The sequence below is a fragment of the Oreochromis niloticus genome, linkage group LG16, assembly GCF_001858045.2.
Source record: "Oreochromis niloticus isolate F11D_XX linkage group LG16, O_niloticus_UMD_NMBU, whole genome shotgun sequence".
In the NCBI taxonomy this organism is placed as follows: Eukaryota; Metazoa; Chordata; class Actinopteri; order Cichliformes; family Cichlidae; genus Oreochromis; species Oreochromis niloticus.
In genome coordinates, this window is record NC_031987.2 from 26,828,667 (window position 1) to 26,850,644 (window position 21,978).

The 21,978-nt window shown below is 42.8% G+C and overlaps 1 protein-coding gene across 1 annotated transcript; it reads right to left on the bottom strand.

Moving 5' to 3' along the window:
* Positions 1 to 372: 372 nt before the first annotated feature.
* Positions 373 to 20,719, bottom strand: tbc1d8 (TBC1 domain family member 8). Its single transcript, XM_003454918.5, has 20 exons — positions 20,297 to 20,719; positions 14,499 to 14,609; positions 14,225 to 14,343; positions 13,854 to 14,082; positions 13,395 to 13,635; positions 9,116 to 9,323; positions 7,934 to 8,131; positions 7,452 to 7,601; positions 7,107 to 7,257; positions 4,878 to 5,092; positions 4,616 to 4,733; positions 3,593 to 3,878; positions 3,299 to 3,428; positions 2,975 to 3,073; positions 2,776 to 2,844; positions 2,401 to 2,671; positions 2,217 to 2,282; positions 2,037 to 2,123; positions 1,835 to 1,944; positions 373 to 1,674 (listed from the first exon to the last, which is right to left on the bottom strand). The coding sequence occupies exons 1-20, from the start codon at positions 20,421 to 20,423 to the stop codon at positions 1,276 to 1,278; spliced, it is 3,384 nt and encodes a 1,127-aa protein (XP_003454966.1). The 5' UTR covers positions 20,424 to 20,719; the 3' UTR covers positions 373 to 1,275.
* Positions 20,720 to 21,978: the final 1,259 nt, after the last annotated feature.

The window sequence follows — 21,978 nt, forward strand, 5'->3', positions numbered from 1 at the left end:
CCTTCATTCTTTTCCTCACTTCCTCCCCTTGCATTAATCCCTCCCCTCTGAGGAGGTGACAGACCGAAAATATGGGAGAGGAAACGGGGAAATGACTAAATGAGGTGTGTACTTATTGCCTAGTACAGCTGTGCTTTCTTATCTCAGATGAGGACGTGTTAATAACAGAGCTAATTTCATTTCATGTATTTCAAAACCAGATATCACAGTTTGTTTGTGTTTTTTAAATCCTACATACTTCACCATGGAGCTGAAAGCTTCATCATATGAATACAAAGCAATAGCTGTGTCACGCATCTTTCATACATCGAGGGTAAAAACAACTCGAGTCCTGGTCACAGGCAGGAGGACTGAGGAGCTGAGAAAAATGAGTAAAGATCAAAGAAAACTTGGATTTATTTTATGGGCTGATAAACATTTTTGTAGTTACAAAGAATCCAGCACTATTGGGTGAAAGGCAAAGCACAGCAGTGAACCAATAATCTCCCAAAATTGAAAACATTTAAAAAAAATAAATAAAAGTCTGAGGCTGAACAATGATGTGAATCCTGCTGCTGCCAGTCTAATTTAGCTTAATAAGAAGTGAAAACAGAAGTGATTTTCCCCCCAACATTTATATTTAAAATATGTCATCTTTTTTGCTGCTTTCATTAAACGCTGATTTATTTTTCCAGTAATCTGAAAAAGCTTTCAAAAATATCTTTAATCAGAGACCGTGTCTTTGAAAACATTTAATATTAAAGAAATAGAAGTAATAAAAATTAGTCATTTAAAAAAAAAAAAACACTATCTGTATGCTAGATTTGTCCTTAATGCTGAATGATTGATCGCAACATTTACGGGTAAAACTTAAATAAGGCAGATTTCTGATGAGAAAGTGAGTGAGACGAAGTGTAGAGTGTTATCTTCACAGCCAGTAAACACTTTAAAACACAACAAAGTGGTGACAAATTATTGGACTGAAACACAGCTGAGCTGCAGGCATCCTTTTGGTAACACAAGAAGGTAATAAGGAAAGTTTCCCATGGCCCAAAATGAAAAATCTGATGCCCAGATCCAGTGAGTCAACCACTGGAATCAGCCGGAACATTTTCCTTCTCAAAAATGTTCACAGAAAACATCTTTCTGTCCTCAGTCAGAGGTCAGAGCAGTTTGAGGGCTTAGAAAGAAACCTGGCAGTCCCGTTATCAGCACTGTAAATATCACAGGTTACATTAAGGCTCTTCAGCATCACATGACCCTGCTGCAGCTCGCAGTCTGCTGTTCACGTTCTAATCAGCTGCTCGCTCGCTGCAGAGTGAGCAAACCCGCCCGCTGCTGATACTGACTCTCCTTGGCTTGTGTGATCTTGGCCGACAAATCCAGAGGCTTCTCGAAGAAGTTCACCAGCGCCTGCTCCGTGAGCAGTGAGGCCAGGATCTGAGCGTAGCTCACCGTCCACTCGTTGTCCGCTGTTGCCGAACTCCTGCTGCCTTTGCGGGCGTCGACCCCGCCCGCTGCCGTCGAGCCCTCCTGGCTGTTGGCCTCTGATCCGGCGATTTTACCGCGATGGCCGACCTCACCGATCTGCAGCACGAGACTGGTGACTGTGGCGATAGCCTGGAAGAGCTCATTCTCCTCCGGGTCGCCGTGGAACATGCTGTAGAGCGTTTTACAGAACTGGATGAACTCCGACTGCACAAGAAGGAACAAAGAGAGTTAATTATCAAACGTCTGCATGTTTGTCTGATTATTTAAGGCAGAATACATATTTTTGGTCTTGACTTTTTGTCAGAAATCTGACTTTTTTCATACATCTAAGAAAAAAAAAGGTGAGACCATGCGACTCCTATACCTGGTTCATGAGAGGCAGAGGCTTCTCCACATCTTTCTCCTTCTCTTTGGCCAGATCCTGGAGCATCTGCTTCAGCTGATCCTGGTAATCTTTCACCTCACCGTCATCACCTAAAACAACAAGAGAGAGATTTCCTTCAGCCTCACAAGTAAATCCCCCTGATAAGTGCAATAACATGACGAGTGAGCGTGTTTGCACTGACGAGGGGGCAGATTAACATAGAGGGGTCTGTTTGTGGACAGCAGGGGGCTCTTCATAACCGAGGGGTCATCTTCAGTTTCTGTGAGAGCTGCAGATGCGAACAAACGCAAAAGGAATCAATAAATCGCCAACATGAGAGTAGAGCTCAATAACACATCATTGTATTCACATAATGAATAACCTGGAGGGATGTGAAGGCAGTAAAGCAGCCTTATTTTCTCATTCAGCTCCCCAAAGTACAGCGTGTCTGGAAAAAACAATAAAAAACATGAGGAGACAGAGCAAAGTGAAACTTCTTCTTATGATCACTTTTTATTTCAGCTTTATGCATTTTCCATTTCCCCGCCTGTCCTCCCTGGACCTACCCAGCCAGCTGGCAAAGTCTCTAAAGGTGACCAGGTTGTCGCAGTCCTGGTCCAGGAGGGTGAAGGTGCGGTTGGCCAGCGTGTCGGTGTGCTGGTTGGAGACGTCGGGCCACGGCACCAGCAGCCCGTACAGGCTTTTAAACTGAGGTCGGTCCAGCCGATACTGCCGTTCTATAAAGGAGCGATTCGAGTCACAGTAGTGCCACGCTGCTGCCTCTGCCGCCGCCGCCGCGCTGCTGTCACCCCAGTACAGAGTGATGAAGTGCTCCGTCTGCAGGGAGGAGGAGGACAGAGAAAAACGAAAAGACAGACACAGAGATGATTTAGGTTTTCTTTGACACATCAATTGGTCTGTCAGCAAGGAAGAAAAATAACCTTGAAGAGATCGTAGATGTCGGCCAATTTCTCTGGAGGGATGGAAACATCTGGCGACACCAGTCTCAACTGCAAAGGCGCATAAAACAGAGGGAAGCATTATAAACAGCTGAGAGCTGGGTATGTGTTACTGATGTGTCCTTCAAGCTTCTTTTGAGCAGCTTTAAGGATGTTTGAGATTCTGTGTCAGACTTCTCACCGCATTTTCTTTGGTGGTGTCTTCGTGTGCCTGGAGCACCCGGATTCTGTGCCGACAGCGGAGCTGCTCAATCTGCCGCACTGTCAGGTCTCCGAATTTCTGAGGTCAGAGAGCACAGCATGAAAGATATCTCATGAACTGTGATGACTAAATGAGGATTACGAAGAAGGTCGGTAGAGCGAAATGTAGTTGAATAAACCAGAGGTGAAAAGCTCACTTATCTAACAAAAGGAAGCGAAAGAAAACAAGTAAAGGAGTTGGTGCACAATGTGCACAAACTAATTATTTAAGGCAAATATCAGGCAAAAAATGTGCATCTCTTACGATATAGGCGTCATTGATGAGGTCAGTGATGTTTGTGTGCCCCTTAGCGACACTGCAGCTAGTTTCCTCTGCAGCAGGCGAGGAGGACGGAAAACCGGGGCACTCTTCATTTCCAACCTGGTCCAGAAAACTGGGAATCATAGGAAAACCAACGAGGTGTTAAATTCCACCCGTGCACATACAATTATAAAGCATACAATGCAGACAAAAGCACAAAGTAATGTAAGAAAGCATTCATGTCCATCAGTGGCACAATGCTTTGAGTTTTGCTTTACCAGCAAGCTGCAAACCTACCCTGTGAGAATCATAAGCGCCTGCCCGTCATCTGTGCTGGATGAAAGCTCCGCAGCATTGGCCTCCAGCACAGCCAGGCCAAGCTGGAAGATGGCTTTGATTCCGTGGAAGAAGAAGCAGTCGACCACACAGACGGCGCTGTGGAACGGCAGGACGCTCAGGAACAGGGTGAGGAACCAAGACAGGGACACAGAGGAGAGGGTGGAAAGGTCTGGAATCTGTTCAGCCAGCTCTGGCAGACGCTCCCTGATGAGCTCCTCGAACACCGACTGGTCCACCTGAGCGCCTGCAGGAGAGGTGGTGGAGTCAGACAGTGTTGGGGTGGCAAAGAATGGCCTTGGATGTAGGCCTGTCCAAATTTTTCTCCAAGTTAAATATATTCAAGATGTGTTATGATTCACATGTGTGATGCCCATTTTTCCTTAATATATGGCTCTTTTTCATCATTCTGACCACTAGATGGCAGCATAAACATGCTATTCAGTCTGTGCTGTTCTGCACTTCCACACAAGATTTTTATAGTAAAGCATTACTTCTCTTTGCTAAATAGCTTCTGTGTTCTGTAAAGACAGGTAATGTTAATGTGGTTTCAGTGTTTTAACCAGAGGCAGGTTGCTGCCAGAATAAATATATCAATGGTTTTTTGTGGGGATTTTTTGCCTCTTTTGAAATGTGGAAACTGTTAACTTGAATTTTTTTAAAAAGTAAGGCTGTGAATCTATGCTTCTACAGAGTCTCAGACCACAATCACTGTTCTTTCAAAAATAAGTGACGCCCACAAACATGTGGACATTAAAAGGAAAAGGAAATTGCTACAAGTGCAACACGCAGGGCAAAAATAAACACCTTTACAAACACAGGAAATAATGTCTATTCTGAAAGCCTGTCTCAGAAACGGTACATACACCGCAGTAACAGCAGCAGCAGCAGCAGCAACACAGTAACCACTTATGTGCTCTTTTTAAAAGCGTGGCTGCAAGCAAATAAAGCTTAAAATGTACTGCTGCTCTCTGGGCTCTTTACCTATGACCCTGCGATTGAAGTAGTCGGGCAGCATTCTTTCACACACGGCCACCAGCAGCCAGAAGGCATCTTCCTCTTTAGCATACAGCAGCAGCACCGATGCCAGGATGTTCATAGACTAGTGAGAGAGAAAGCAAAATTCACACATGCATCTTAAAGTCAGGATGCACAGTTGAATCACGTGACTGTAAGTGGTTCTAGTATTACACTATAAGTGCCACCATTACAAAAATGATTAACACTGCTGCTTAAACGCCTTTACCTGACAGTATCCGATCTTTGGGTTGCGGTGAGCATACGCAGTGAGGACGCGCCTGAGTGCAGCAATGCCCGTTGGGTTTTGGAAAGCGGGATGGTCCGGCAGTGAGCGGTGCAGGTCCCGTTCGATCTCCTCTGTGGCCAGGTTGTTATGGCCCATTGATTTCTGCACCAAGCTGGCGTAGTAGCCCTCATGGGACCCTAGGTCAGAGGATGCATCTGCACAAACCACACAGGAATTAGGAGTTGTAAACGGAGAATGACCTGCTACCCTGTTTTGTTCCCCAACGATATATATATGCTATAAGAAAAATCCCAGGTTAAAATTATTCTGCACACCTGTACCTTTTACCTTCGATCAGTTTCATTTTTAGTTATTCTTTGCGGCACAAAGAGACTATGTTTGGATAAAAGGAAGTGAGACTGAGCAGAGGAACGGACCACACGCCAAAATAAAATCTGACTGACTGAAAGAGTGCCATTGCCTGAGGAACAACAGATGCAGAGAAGAGGATGTGAAGCCCAAGTTGGGTTTAAACACAGACACACACACACACCTGTAATTCCATACTTGTGGGGACCCTTATAGTCATTCATTGCCTGCTGGGGCCAGGACCACAGTGAGACTTAGATTTAATCTCACAGTTTGTCTTCTTGTTTTGTATGTGCTGGCCTACCACATCTGGGTTTTTACTCAGCAGATACATCAGTGTATCACACACAATTAACAATGGAAGAGAGACAGACCATCATAACACTTAAAGATATAGGTCTTCCCTACAGAGAAATTACAAAGAAAGTCAAGGTGTCAGTGAGTACAGTTTCCTTCACCATTAAAAGGCTCTCAGGAACTGGGGCAAATGCTGACAGGAAGAGGTCTGACAGATGAAATGCCACAAATGAATCAGAGGGCAAGTTTCTGAGAGTTAACAGCTTGCATGATAGGCGGCTCACAGGACAACAGCTTCAAGCACAGTTTAATAAGATAAGATAAGATAAGATAAGATAAGATAAGATAACCTTTATTAGTCCCACACGTGGGAAATTTGTTTTGTCACAGCAGGAAGTGGACAGTGCAAAAGTTGTGAAGGAAAAATTAGAATAAAATAAGATAAGAATAAATACAGTACACAACTGTACAGAATAGAATAAAATAAAATACTATATACAGCAGAATAAAATAGAATAAAATATACAATAAGATAAAAATAGAATACAAATGCTATATACAACTGAGTAAAAATACAACGATGCCAGAAAGGATTATTGCACATTAGTATTATTAGTACCGCAACCAGTATTAATAGTGGTCGTAGTAAGCAAGTCTCAGCTTCAAGTGTGAAGAGAAGACTTCGAGCTGCAGGTTTGACAGAACGAGTTGCAGAAGGAAAGCCATTGCTAAGCTGTCAGAATAAAAAAAGAGGGGTTTGCCTAGACCATGAAACACCACCATTGGACTACTGAGGACTGGAAGAAGGTATTATGATTAATCAAAATTTGAAATGTTCAGTTCATCATGAAGGATCTTTGCACGCCGTCAAGTAGGCGAAAGGATGATTCCACAGTGTGTGGCATCAGCTGTCAAACATGGAGGAGGAAGTGTGATGGTCTGGGGCGGTGTTGCTGAATCCAGGGTCGGTGACTTGTACAGAGTGAGAGGCCCTCTAAACCAGCCTAATTAACTTCTGCTGATTTGATGTGTTGATGGGTATCAGAAGACTGCATGGCCTCCTTGAACCAACACAATGCTTCACTTGTGCAGCACAGACAGTGTGCAGCGGTCTGTTATTATGATATTTGAAATAGTTCTTATAGTGTATTGCCTCCTTTAACATTAATGACAGTTTGAGGTCTTTTGTGGTAGTTATGGATGAGGTACTTTATTTTCTCAGATGATAAAGCTGTCCATACTTCTTTGCAAAATGCCTCCACTTCCTGTTCTCTGTACAGTAACTCAGTGATATTGATGCCATCTGTGTGGTCGTATGTTATCAAGCCAAAACTTCCAGGATGTGTAAACTTTTGATCAGGGTTACTTGGGTAGTTTCTTTTGTCTTTATGATTTAAAAAGGGAAAACACAGCTGTCGATAAATGATTTAACCCAACTAAAGACCATGAGTGAAAGTAACGTTTTTGTATTATCATTATTTCTGAAAAATGGACAAAACAAAAAAAAAGCATAAATTCTTCCAGGGTATGTAAACTTATGACCACAACTGTATACATATATACCTGAAAATATCATCCACAGCTCCCCTCGCAGTGACTCTGGTATCCCCATAGCCACAAGCTTTTGGATCTTCTCTGTGCGAAACATGTGGACGCCACGTCCGAACTCAGAGAAATGATCCTCCCACAGCCGCTCCTTCACCTGATCCGTGCTCTGACACAAACACACACAAATTTCCTGATCCTGATTCTGACTTACTACATTCAGCTGATGGATATTGTTCCTTTCTAACTCTTAGGGAGAGACGACCCTTTAAATCAGATCTGAAGTGACTCTGAATTCATTCGATTGGTTATTTATATATCAAATTACAGGTTTAGATGAACAGTGTCTCAGACTCCTCCCACCTTGTTGCCATTGGTTCCTGGTTGATTTTGGTGGAAGGCCGTCATGAGAGCTTCACTGTTGACAGTGTTGCGCAGGACATGCTCCTCTATCTCTTCTTCATCAGAGTACCCAGTGTCATAATAGAAGGTGTAGTAAGGTGTTGGGGAGCTCTGTGGAAAATGTGAGGAACAAAAGAAACGTCAATAATTACAGACAATATTTCTATGACTGGATCCCTTTGAAATTAGAGCTGAACAGTGCTTACAGTACTTCCCTTAGTCGTCATACAGGAAATGTTTCCAGTTCCACATATGTCATTTTAACTTTGATTAGAGAAAACATCATAAAGTGCTTCTAGCAACCGTTTGTCTTTATCATTTTGGCAACAACCCAGTGTATTGAACATTACTGACTATTTCTGTTTCTGTTGTTTTGTTGCACTGTTTCATTTTCCATTATCCGTATAAATTGCAGGTCCCACCCAATTAAACATCCCACTCACCACGCTCCTCTTGCCCTCTTTCCTGCTGCGGAACATGGACCGCTTCCACTGCAGCGCTCGAAGTCTGGAGTTCATGTTCTCAACCAGCTCGTCTCTGTCGTTCAGCTCAATCAGCTGGAAGGCCTTTTTAGTCCGAATACTCACTATGACAGGGTTGGGCAGCGCGCTGGTGCTGTCTGCTTTCTCTATGGACAACACCTGGTGACAAAAATGGCCAAAAGAAGTGGTAACGCATCATAACACACACACAGTTGTTCTTTGTGCAAAAACAGAGCAGGAATGCAGACTGGCTCCTGTTGCTCAAGCTGGAATCGTAAGAAGAGAAACATCTTCGAAAGTGGGAATCCAAGGGGCTGAAATTACTAACAACACTGCAGCCATGTACGAAGTATGCAGAATCAGGAGGAGCAGAGGGGTAGATTAGGTTTGTAAAGGACAATGCTTCAATAGAAAACACAGGAAACAGAGGATTAGAAAGTATGAATTACTGAACAGACTGAACCACCGGCTGATACTCTCTTCCTTTCACAATGAACTGCAAAGACTTTATTACAAACTAGAATCTAGAAGACTGAATTCCCCCAAAATGACTTAAGGTTTGTCACCTTCATGGTTTTTCTTTACAGTTTGAAATCTGGCTGTTAATTTGTGTCAAAGAGACAAGTGCTACTAAAACCACTTAATTTACATTCCTGACAGAGCTAACAAAGTGTATACAGTGTGTTTTCATGTCCTTCTGCATGTTGCCACGTGATCAACCACATGAAATCAGTCCACGTGTTACCGGTTAACCACAGCAGACAGAGTAAACACAGACTCCTTGTGAAAGCTGTCTTGTGAAATCACTGAGGACAGCGAAGATGAAGGCAGACTTTTCATTAACAAGTGCATCTATGTTCAGGTAGTCACTACTAACTGTATCACATGACATGGGCCAAAGGTTTTTGGGCCTTCTGTCACTTCCTGTAGGCACCCGCAGTCTTTTAATTAGCCACATGGCTGCATTTACAATGCATTTTAACCTGGATTACTGTCCGTTATGTTTATTGTTTTATGAGACACTTAAAGATTTAACTTGAACTTTTGTACTTTATGAGAGCCAACTGCAGGCCACAGTTATAAATGTCAGGGAGGGGGAGTATGTAATAGCTCTAATAATGTGCTAAATGGCAAGTACTGTACCTCTGAGAGGGGTATGAGCAGGACGAGGTTGCCTTCCTCTCGGCTGGAGAAACACAGATAACTGTCGGTGGTGTAGAGAGTCCCGGCTGTGTGGCAGCGGGCGTGTGGTGTCCAAACTGAACAGGAGGCCACCTCATGGAGGTTTTCACTCCGTGGGAGTCGAAACAGAGCCAGAACATATTCCCTAATAGCCTGCTCCTCTAGGATCCTGGGAGGGGGAGATGGTTAGAGGAAGAGTCAGACAATGAGGCAGTTTGAGACAGGTGGGGGAATGAAAGCAAAAGCAAATGACATTACAAAATCTTCAGTCAGTGAGGAAACGGGTCCAAAGGACAAAAAATCTTTATGTCTCATTCACTTTCACTAAAAACTACACATAGGGAAATATAAACAGTACTTATTCTGGCTGAGAAATCAAATCTTCCTTTTTTGTGCTCACAGTCACTTAAAATAACACATTTCTGGCAAACAGATAAATCTCTACAGAATAAAGCTCTGGTCCTCAAAGGCCAAAGAGGAGGCCTTAAACTTGTACATTAACAGCTTCCACGATACCAAAACCGTATCACCTGTTTGAAATGGAGTACAGAAGCTGTGCCAGTGTGAACGGCAACAGCAACAGTGACGCTCAACACTGAACAAATGCATTGCGCTAAGCTCAACGATGCATGACTGTGTCAACGTCACATTAAACGAAGACAAAGAGGAGCTGTAGCACGGCCTTGCTATGTGCGTGATAATCGACTGCAGTGCAAGAATAGAACACTTAAGTATAGTGCTGCTCGGCAGAGTTTATTGCAGCGCTTTAAATCCCACCCTATAATTTTCCAAGACAAGAGAAGCGGCCTTGTTTCCTCACCTCCTTTCCCGCTGCAAATGTCCTTCATTTTTTCTATTTAAGCTGCATTTGTCAGTGACTGGCATTACTAATCACATCACTTAAGGCTCTGTAAATAAATATAACATAACAGTTGTGGCCAGAATTTTACATATACTCATCATGAATGTGGTTGCAATTTTAGTGATTTCTTTGAACTGTTCTTTTTGCAGAGAGGCCAGGAGACCCATTCCTGAAGCATCAAAATTAACGTTAGCCCACTCTATCAGTTCAAAAACCAGTTTTGATGCATGTTAGGTATCATTGTCCTATTACAACACTCAACTGTGTCCAAGTTTCAACCGTCTAGCTGTTGAAGTTAAATAACTGGGAGGAAGTCCTCCTTCTGCATTATTCTATCCACGTTGTGCACCAGGACCACTGGCAGCAACAGCAGCCCCAGTGCATGTTGCTACCACCACCATGCTTAGCAACACATTCCTCTTGTCATTGTGGCCAAATAGTTCAATCTTTGTCTCATTTGACCACAAAACTTTCCCCAGAAGGCATTTGGCTTGTCCATGTGGGCAGCTGCAAGTTTCGGTCAAGCTTGAATGGCTTGATTTTTGACGAGGGGCTTCTTACTTGGTCTCTCAGTCCACTGTGATATAAAACTTGCCGTGGGCTGATTCGCTGGACTGTGGATAGTGACATTAGTGTTCCACCTCCAACTCATGGTAGGCTTGAGCCTTAGTGTTTCTTGGGTTGTCCCTGAGCATCCTAACCAATTTCCAAACCTCTTCAAAGTGGTCACACATCCGAATAGCTTATACTTACATACAGTTGTTTGAGCTCATGATCTTGGAAGTTGTTTATAAATGGCTCCAACTGACCTCCACAGCTTATGTAAATCTACAGTTTTCCTTGACAGATCTTCACTGAGTCTTTTGAGTAATGGTCAATCCAAATATTACTGTTAACCAAATTCCTTTTATGTCAGTAAGGAGAAACGCCCAGTTGTAGTCAATCGTGACTTCACCAATGAGAAATTAATAGTTAAAAGTTAAAAGACATTGTAGAACCTTCAGCTCCACGTATGTACATATTAGAGGCTGTCTGTGTACTTTTGACCGTGTGGATGACAGAAAATCCGAAATTCAAATTCGACTGTGCTCTTCCACGTTAAAGATGTTGGTGTGAAGCGGGTCTATTGAACATGTGTTTGTAGGAGAGTCGTCTTACACTTACACGCTTCAGTGACAAGCACCTCCATCTGGTCGGTAAAACAAACAGACCTCAGAGCTGCGGTGAGAGTGCTTGCGTTGTATTCGAGGGATGTCTGGTCACCCTTTCGCAAAAGCAAGAAATCTATTTTTGCTTTTTAACTCCTCTCGCAGAAACGTAGGCTTTATCCTTGAAGATGCGAAACATGCAGAATATGTACATACGGATGTGTTTCAGGCAGATTTGAAGTGAGTTTCTGCCTCCAACCTCTAAACTGCCAAGAGACAGGCTGGTGGTGCCCTGAGGAGATGAATTCAATTTTAAACACAGCTCTTCGTCCTCTATTTTCTGACCCAAATGTTTTTATTTCCCCTCTGAAAAAGAAGCTCCCCCAGCACAACTAAAATGCAACAGACAATAACTGTTCGTTGTCTGTATATATGCTATAACACAATCCTTTCACTTTACACTACATTTGTTTAAAGCACGAGGATCATTTTTAACATTCTGGCCTGTTAGTTGGATGTTTAGATGCTTACTTCTCACATCCTGCGATATGTGCATTAGTCAAATGTGAAACACAGCACAGCGACTGGCGTGCAGATTTATGTGACCTCTGATAATATATATAGAAAGAGTCAAAATAGAATAGTAACTGAATTACTATGCCACTGCAGATGTCTTTATGAGTGGGCTATGAATGAGGAAGAGAGGATCCCAGCTAAGAAGTATGTCAGTATTGAGGTTTATTGTTAGTCCATGGGAAATCCCATTTCTTCTTCTCTTTGTGAATTTGGCTGCCTTCATCTGCCACTTCTGATTTCAGTGTCATCACCACACGTTCAGTTCCTCTTTTGCTATTCATCATCGTGCCCGTTCTGGACCCTCTGTACTTTCTTTATCCGGCAAGCTCTATTCCTTCCTCCTCTTCTTCTTCAAACACATGCATGGACACACACATATAAAGCAGCTACTGTGATGTGGTGTGTTATCCAGTCGGGCATCTGCATTGCACTAATTTTTGGGGTTTTTTTTAGATAAAGCTTTGAACTTGACTTCCTGTAATGGTTTTGAGGTTTGCTTGGGTTTTCTTTCTTTCTTTTTTTCTTTTAGAAAAATAAACAAAGTGCATGCCTGCATCACAAAAAAACCAACAACACAGATACACAAAAGAACACGGCACAACTTCTGTCACCATGTTTGTTGTCGCTTTGGAAAGCCGCCCCCTCCCTTGCACGCACACAAACTCACACATGCACACACACCCCACAAAAACCACTGCACGAGCAGTGCAATAGGAGTGGAGCTGTGTCACACTGTTCCTGTGATACTGAACTTGTGCTGTGAAACAGCAGCTCTGTGAGGCTGAGAACACAATAAAAAATAAAAATGATACCTATAAAACCTACCTATTTCTTCTTCTGTAGTAATACTGTTAAAACTGCAGCATCCCGAGCAGGTGTGTCAGGGAGGCTATGGGCTTGCAGCAGCAATTTACAGTTGATAGCTAAAATATTCCCCTTGCTCCGTCATACTGAGCAGATCTGCGTGGGTTCTGTGATGCTTTGAGCTCAGCTGCCTTCATGCTGGACTAGCAAAGCAGTGAGACTGTGAGTGAAGTGAGTAACTGAGTTACTGACTCAGTGGGTTAGCTCAGGCAGGAATCTACATAATAACACTCTGCTCTGTGTAAAAAGGGAAGTAGTGAGTTTCAGGCTGACTCACCAAAGGCTTATGAGAGAAGCATAATTGCAATATTTTGAATGACTCGTGCCTGAAAGGATCTACAACAGGGGTGGGCAACTCCAGGCCTCGAGGGCCGGTGTCCTGCAGGTTTTAGATGCGTCCTTGATCCAACACAGATGATTCAAATGGTTAAATGACCTCTTCAACATGTCCTGAAGTTCTCCAGAGGCCTGGTAACGAACTAATCATGTGATTCAGGTGTGTTGACGCAGGGTAATATCTAAAAGCTGCAGGACAGCAGCCCTTGAAGCCCGGAGTTCCCCACCCCTGATCTACAAGGACCTGACTAAATAAGCAGTAAAGCAACAGTGTATACAGCAGGTATTCAAAAGGAGTTTTTTGCTAACTTTTTGGGGGGATTAGAGTGATGTGAGCAAAGGTTTGTACTTCTTTCTGTGGATAACTTTGTTTTATTCCTAATGTTGCTTAATCTCGCATTAAGAAACTCACTGTCTGTTTGTACTGTTAGCACACACCTGAACCGGCACTGACCTTTTGGTGATGCGTGCGGGCTGCTGCAGCACTCGGTCCAGCTCCAGGCCTTTGCTGTCCAGCAGCCGCCTCAGGGCAATGTCAGCCAGCTGACCTATGACCCCGAAGGCTTCGTCCAGATTCAAGAACATGGAGAACTCCCTTTGCCGCTGCCGTGTGGTGACCCGAATTGCCTCCGGCATTAAAGCGGTGGAGACCCGCTCCAACCGTGTTACCTCTGCCCAGGGAATCACAAACTTGACTGAAGGGGGGAATAAGAAGAGAATAAAATCCCACTGAGTGCATGAGGTTAGAGCCACCTTGTCCTCACTATAGTTTACACAGCAAGCTTTTCTAATACTGTTAAAAGAGAATGTGAGTTTCTCCAAATGCCAAAGTCTGAGTACCGTTATTACCAATTTGATGAACAAGTGCAGTCTTTTAGATTGAAAATGAGAGCTCTCACTTTGGAGTACAGACCTTCCTTCCCCAGCAGGAAGGAGTAGAAGGCCATGTGGTTGATGCTGAGGTAGAGGAAGCCCTGCCGAGGCACCCGGCCCTTCCAGCAGCAGCAGGAGTAGTACGTCACCAGTTTCTCTGACGAGGGGAGGCCAAAGTGAACCTCAAACTTCAGGAGCGCCTCCCTGAACTTCCCCGGGTCATCCTCCTGGGCCGCCTGGCGTCCCTGAACCTCCTCAGCGATAAGGCCCTGCAGAAGATAAGCTGGAGTCACTACTTCAGTCTACTTTCAAATGGGCTCACAACCACATCGTTTAAAAATCTTCGAGAAAATCACATCTTCAAATCTAAAACTCTCTGAGTTTTCATGACTATGCTGGCACATTACAGACCTTGACTTTTCCTTTGACGAAGCTGGCAACATCCTCCTTGTTCTCAAACACAGACAGAGAGTGAAGCAGGTTGTGAACCAGCCAGTCCCAGTGCTTGTTCACCTCTTCTATGGCAGCTCCTGATGAAAGCAAAGAAAGAGAGAATTTAACATCTCCGGCCGGTCAAATGAGTCAAAGTCAGGCAACCGAGCACGCAGGAATCTCCCAAGGCTGCAGATCACAACAGGCACACAGATGAAAACATTAAAAAAAAAGGCGTAAGGGTTCAGCTCACCACTGGCAATGATCCAGCTGACCTGGGAACCGGGAACTTGGAGGAGGATGCGAAAGGGTGTGACCCTGGCAGTGGAGTCCAGAACATTGTCTAGCGCCCCCACCAGGAGCCCTGCAGAAATGGCAAAGCACAGACAATCAGTAATCACTGGGAATTCTGCCATGTGCAAAGTCATTTCCCAGTAGCATGCCCATTATTTTTGAGTGTTAATATTTTGTTCTTATCTCTGAATTATTTAGCAAAATTACTGCAACCTGCTGCAGCCATAATGAACCCAAAAGTAGCCAACAGTGGACATAAAAAATAGTGAAAGAGCTCAAATAGTGTCTATAGCCTTTTAAACTCTCACAGCAGTGAAGCAGCAGGTGATGAACTCACATGCTGAGAAGATCTAACACATCTGTTCCTTAAACAATCGTTGAATATCACATAAACCTCAACTACAACAACCAGAAAAACACAATCTCACAAGTGTACTAATGCCGCTCTTCAGTCTCCCTGTCAGTGGACTGAGACGGGGTTGAAGAGCTCTCGAACAGGCAGCAATATTTCACATCTGCATGACAGAAGGAGAAACTGGAAACACCCGGAGAGGCTGTTTCCAACACCAAGAGGACAAGACTGGTGAGTTTTGTACATCTGTGGTTTTTATCTCGGATTACACTCACTGCATATAGCAGGCACTTTTGAGTATCCAATTTCATGATACACATTAAGCCTAACTGAGGGTTTTCCATCGCATGATTTCACTCCATCCACTTTCCTTTAATTTTTATTTTTGTTTTATTTTAGAATGACAAAGGCTTTTATTTTTTATTTCTTGACAATCATTAACATTGGTAATATTAATGATGAAAATGTTGCATTTTCATCTTTTTTGGCCAACAGTTCAGTATTAGGGCCAGAGCAATTAATGCCTTTTCCCATGGAGTCTTTTAAAAGCCATCTAATGATCTATATGTTTGCACAGCATTTTAGTAATGTGCCTGCACTTGCTCTGCTTGTACAGCATGGTGTAAAAGTCTTGAGCCACCCCTCTTTCTTAAAAATGTTCTTGAGCAATAGTTCTCAAAGCTTTCTAAAGGTCTTTTAAAGTTTTTCTTTTGGACATTGGCTGCTTTTCACTTATTTTCAGTCCAGTCCTTCTACCTGACCATTTTCAGGAGGGAAGTTTTGGTTTTTTTTTTTTTTTGCTTTTTTCTTAAGCCGTTTAATGCTGACCTTATGGACTAATCATTCAAATGCAAAAAAGGGCATTTAACACAAAGGATGAACAAATGTTGCAAAACTTAGCAAAGAACCAATTTAAAGTTTGAAAGCATCCATCTGGAAAGAATTTGACTGGCAAGCGCTTCATTTTCAGCATGACGATGATCCCAAACACACTGACAGTGCAGTGTGCAGAAAAACACACAGACTGTGGGCCTCCCCACAGTCTGGACCTCAACATTATTGAAGGAGAGAACTGAACAAAAGGCAGCCAATGTCTAAAGAAGAGCTTTGAATGTCCTTAAAGAAGCCTGAAGAACTATTCCCGAAGACTACTTAAAGAAAATTCAAGAAAGTCTATCTAAGAGAGTTCAATCTCATTGCAATTGTACAAACTCTGTTTTTGCCTTATATACTGTATTCCCATGTGTTTGTACAAGTTTCAATGAATCACTCCACCCAGTTTTTCATTTTCCTAGAAAAATATGAAGAAATGAGGGACAGTTCAAAACATCTGCACATTACTGCGTGCACAGCATATTTTTTAAATTCTGGTGCTGCTTTTAACTCCAATATTTTGTTGACTTTAATTCCACTAGTATGCTTTAGATTGGTTATCATAAAGCCCATCATGTCTGTTGTCTATGAGAAGCACTACACGTGTTTGCTTATTAAAAATATGGCTCAGATGATGAGGAAACCGTAGTTGGTTGCAATGGAAACTTCAGGCAGCATGCAGATTAGCTTTCCTCAAAGGCATAATCACAATAAAGAGCCAAATAGAGCAGCAAAAACTGCCACTTAAGACACATCCAGCACAGCAGAGAGGTCGAACCCAACCTTATTACGGTTTTGATGAGTCTCATTTAAAAACAGAAGGACTTCGAATGTAATCAGGCATGTAATATCCACCTATCTCTTCAGCAGACGACTAAAACAGTTGCTCAGTTCAGTTTTAATACCAAAATCCGGCAGGAAATCTGCATCTCCACAGTTGCAATCAACTCCACAGATGTTCTTGAAGCTAAAATTGAGCCCCGAACCCTCATAAATTTGAATGACTCCGTGCATTGCAGTCGTCAGGCAAATAGAAACAGACCAGGCACACATGGTTCCACGTCCTGCCTGAAGCTCTCATCGGGTCTCAATAGGGCTACTGTCATCAGGTTTTCATCTTCCTGAACCATAGCTAATCTGCATCATGCTCTCCAAATAACTACACTCTTGGTGCCACTTTTATTCTGTATTTCCTCTGTGCAAAAAGCACACACTGAGGCAGACAATATTCTGACTTAAAATCAAGAAGTCCATCAAACTTTCAGCTTTGAAAGAGCAGAAAACAATAAAATCATTATGATGAATAAAAAAATGATAGCTTAATCGCCATTATAAACATAGCAAATGACCTAAGAGAGCTCCAGAGGTCTTAGGGAGTAGCTACACACATTCTAAACACTCACACAACCTGGTTTGTATGAAAAACTGGGTTATAAGTTCAAATTACTTCATGAGCAGTACTGCACCCATGATAAGACTGGAACATGTGTTACATTGGGCGGGTGAGAACATACAAGGATCTTGAAACATAATAAAAAAAATATAGGTTCCTTAAGGTTTCACAATGTCAACAACCCACACTGATGGCTATCAAACCCATTTAGAATACTATAACCAAAATAACATGTATGGAAATCGCACACGACCTCTGGATACAGTGAATAATGCAAAGTATTGATCGTGATAAGATAAGCACAGAGCTGTGTAGCCACATCCTCTCTGCAGGCCTGCAGGCGCACTTAACCATAGTCAACTAAGGACAGTCGGCACTTAAAAATGACACTTTCAGCAACTAGGACCAAATGGATGCATTTCATTTGTAATAGGTCAATACCCCCGATAATACCGGCCAACCAACAAATCCAATATGTCTGGCTCATAGTACCCCAAAAGCCCCTTAGTCCAACTTTTCTCTAATACTTTTAAAATGTTTATTAGAAGTCAAAGTTTGGGACTTTTCCCCTTAAAGTACTTTTACAACCCAGCTTTGCTTTAATCTATTAAACAATTTTTAGCTTTCAAAGACGCCATTATCAGTGAGATCAGCCCACCCGAGCACAGCTGAGCACAGCCCTGCTTTTCAAAGCTATGACTGAAAAAGATGAGGGCAACCAGATCTCTATCTCTGTGTTTAGCAGTGTCTTCTCTGGTTTGGTAGACACACGCAGATGTGCAGACACAAATCTGCATGAACAGAAAAGGAACTTGCATGCTTGCTTATAAGAGGTTCAGTATAGTTTAATTTAACAACTTCAGGTTCGTCAGCCTGTAAAACCTGCTGTGAGACCGCATGACTGTGCCAAAGAGAGTCATAAATCCTCAAAGTATTTCAATGGACATGTTTGAGAAACATTCAGAAACGATGTTGTTTTTATGTTAATTGATTAATAATAATCAAATTCAGCCCTTTAGAGCCCATATTGGTGAAACCCTCAGCAGAAGAGGGGGTAGAAGTGTAAAGATAAGTCTTTTCCAGCAGACAGCTGTGACTTTCAGCCAAATGTAAACCACATCTTAGCCTCAAACTTGACCTGCCTGAAGCTGCAAATCCGGCAGCCTGGCAACACAAAACTATCCATCTGTCACCACAAACCCAGACGGGGTTTACACTGGTGAAGCTTCCAGAAAAAAAAATGGAGCCACGGTGAATCATTGCCTCTCTCTGCTAACGGTCACATTGTAGGGGAATACTGCTGTGGAGACGTGATGACTACAGGCGACCTTTATGAGGCTCGCAGCAAAGCAAAACAGACGTCTGCTTTCACATCCACGACGCCGTGATCTCGGTCCGCTCTTGAACGCATCAAAATTAATAAACAGGACATGATTTTCTTGTGCTCGGGCTGGAGTGGTGAACTGAGGCTCGCTGATCGGATGAGGAAACACTAAAAACAACACGAGAGAGGCATTAGTTTGAAATAGAAACATGTGAACGGGCTGATCAGCTGCAGATGTTACCCAGCCCTTCTCAGAAATCCAGCTGGAAGAGTGTAGTCACCGGTGATAAGAGCAGAAGAGTGTGTTTTTACAGCTGAGTTCTGAGACCACATGCACAACTCAGCTTTCTATTTAATTAATAGGTGGAAACATGAAGCAAATCCAATCTGAGCCACTAAACAGACAACTCTGCCGCGTGGCTCTTTTCTACAGTCCCTGAATTAGTTAATGGTAAACGACGTGAGAGCAGGACTTGACCCTTTGACCCCCTGTCTTCTCTCTATGGGAACAGCAGGAACAAACACAAAGTAAACTCCAGCCAGGAAGTCCACTTATTCCGTTTTATGAGAAGAGCTCCACAAGCAAGAAGACAGATCGTAAAAAGGAGACAGCGGATGAGGCACATGCTCGCTTTAATGTAATTAACATCAAACTACTGTAAAAACAGCGTCCAGTGCGCCTGCAAAGCCTGTTACACAGACGCAAAACCAGAGAGAGGAAGCAGAAAACAGGCCGAGCTGCAGCCGCTGCAACAAGCGCGGGGTCAGAAATTTATAGAAAAAAATCACTAAAGAATAGAAAGGACAACAGTGTCACAGCAGCATGATGCCACCTCTGTAACAGCTAACACAATAGGACCCCACAGCATGACAAAGCCTGTTTCCTACAGGAAATGACAGTGATAGGTCAGAGTTCAAATTCAGCTGGCTTTTGTTTGGGGAATTTTTCATAACAGGGTAGAACACAAGTCCAATAAAAAAAGAAATTTTAAAAACAGCCAACAATGGTCTTGTGATGTTTATGGTTATTGTCACCACAAGAATCCAAAGAATACTGCGCCAGGAATAGCAGGAAATGGGTTATCCAACTGTGATCTGTACAATACTGACAAACACTGAAACAAACGTGTGTTTTTATGTTTTATAGCAGAGATATTTAGCAAATGATAAAAAATAAATAAATCACGTAAGAAAGAATCATACATCAGAATCAGTTTGTTTGTCCCAATTTCTTTCCTTTCACTGTTTGACCAGTTAAGTCTGCCTCACCAGTTCGTGCACAAGACTCTCACAGATCGCAGTTCGTGCGATTTGTGAGAGTCTTGTGAGGCATTTGTCTTTGTCCGAATGTAACACAAGTGCTCTGTTTTAAATTGTTGCGTTTGTGGTCTGGTGGTAAACATGAGTTAACCGCACGTTTCGTGGGTCTAGTTTATCGTCACCTTCAGAGGATGCAGAGTTTGAGCAGGTGTGAGTTACAGGTATGCGGCTCGGGGGCATTCCTGATTACTCGTGGCTGCTATTAATCCAGGCATGTGCTGAACTTTGATTTAACAGATCTACGTGTACACTGATCCTTCGTTGTAGAGCACCGTCCTGAACACACCCCTTCTTTGGACACCAGTTGTTTACCTGTGACCCCGCCTGTTGCCATTCTTTGTCCACGCTTGCTCCTACTGTACCTGTTTAATTTTAAACAGCTGTCTGCCACACACCAGTGCTTTTACCTGTCCCTGTGTATGTGCCTGTGCTGGCAGCATGGCCTCCCCTTTGTTTGGTGTTGTTGCTCCAATAGCGGACTGTTTTATTGTTTACCTGTGATCCTGCTGTTGGACTCGCCGTGGCCTCTCCTCCTCTGCAGCAGGAAGAAGTCGTTGCTCCTCTCGGTCACCCAGAGTTTCAGCACATTTTTGAGCAGAACTTCATCGGGGTTTAGCCACATTTCTTCTAACAGGGAGGGACCGGAGTGAGCCCTCTGCCGACTCGGTCTCTGCAGCAGCGGGGGAGTATAAACTTTATCTGCCTGTTTTTCGGCTCGGGGGTGGCCCGATCGCTCCTACAGCGGCGGGTTTTCGGCTTTATCCATGGTCATCCTGCGCTCCTGACAGCTGCAGGTTTCGGACTTCCTCGCCCCGCGTCTGCTCCCACACGCCAGACACACAGCAGCTGTACACACGACTCACAGATCGCCTATAAGAGACGATGACTCACTCTGTGGCTGAATCGAGTTCCCGTGGCTTTACATACAGAGCGGAGCGGTTACGATTGAAAATGAAACAACATAAAAAATATAACTCATGGACCACAGTGGTCCTATGTAGCCTGAGGCTTTTAGAGCAGGGGTGTCAAACAGAAGGCCCGGGGGCCAGAATGGGCCCGGCACAGACCCTAATCCGGCCCACTGGATGGCTTTGGAACAATGAAGGAGGACATAGATTTTTTTTACTTTTGATTATATTTTCACAGATTTTACAGCTTTTCCTACTCATGGCCATTCATACTACACCAAAGTAAATAATTCATAGAAAAACAAATGACACAGAATGTCCAGCTTTTTTTCTACTATAGAAATTTCTGTAGTTTTCTGTTTGTTTTTTGAAAAAACAAAGTTTAAAAAAGTAACAATAATAATAATTTCTGTGAATTAACAGAAACCTTCTTAGAAACTGTTTTTATATACTTACAGGAATTAGTTATCAGAACTTTTGGTGTAATTTTACACATTTATTTATTACAATTTAAGCCCAAAGAGCCACACTGACAGATTTCTTTCATTTAGCTTCAAGAGCAGCATTTTTTTATCATGTAGAAAAACTGAGATGTACAGTTGAAATTGCACTTCTTTTTTTTAATTTTTCACTTCAGATCAAACTGAGCTGTATGTGTGCCATGATGTAAAATGAATGTGACGTCTCTGCTTTAGAGTATTTGTTAATGTGCAGCTGTCAATGTGACGTTTGTGGAATAATTTTGAACTTAACTAGCCACTATAGCCACAGCCAGAATGTTGCTTAAAAAAAAAGAAATAACATTATTATGCAGAATATTCTCAGTCACGTTTTCCTCTTCAAACTCACATGATCCAGTCAAAGAAACAATAAAAACAGTTTAACATGCCAGAATTAAACTCACCTCCCAGCTTTATTTGGCCAGCTGTGCCATGTAACTTCAATATTTAATATGAAATAATGTCAAATTTCAACATTCAACAATTTCAATAGGAAAAACTTACTCTCATTTAAAAAATAATAATTTAAAGCTCTACAGTAGATTCCTATGAAAACAGTCTGCTTTAGATTTGATCTTTGGCTCTCCTGCAACTCTTTTAACCACATCTGCCAATTGTCGCATAAGTAACTTAAATTTGCTGAGATCAGCAGCAGCAGATTTTGAGCTAGAGAGCTAATAAATAAGTGAAAATGACTGTAACGTGTTCTGCAGAGTCTAACTTGTGAATAGTGGCCAGGTAAAAGCTGGAAAGTGGGAAGTAGTTGTGG

Bases quoted from the DNA above. Each gene is read 5' to 3' on its own strand.
- tbc1d8 (XM_003454918.5), bottom strand. From the start codon at position 20,423: ATGTGGCTAAACCCCGATGAAGTTCTGCTCAAAAATGTGCTGAAACTC. The intron at 14,344-14,498 runs GTGAGCTGAACC...TGCTTTCATCAG, and splicing joins CAGCTGGATCATTGCCAGTG to GAGCTGCCATAGAAGAGGTG. The intron at 2,672-2,775 runs GTTATTTTTCTT...TCCTCCCTGCAG, and splicing joins ACATCTACGATCTCTTCAAG to ACGGAGCACTTCATCACTCT.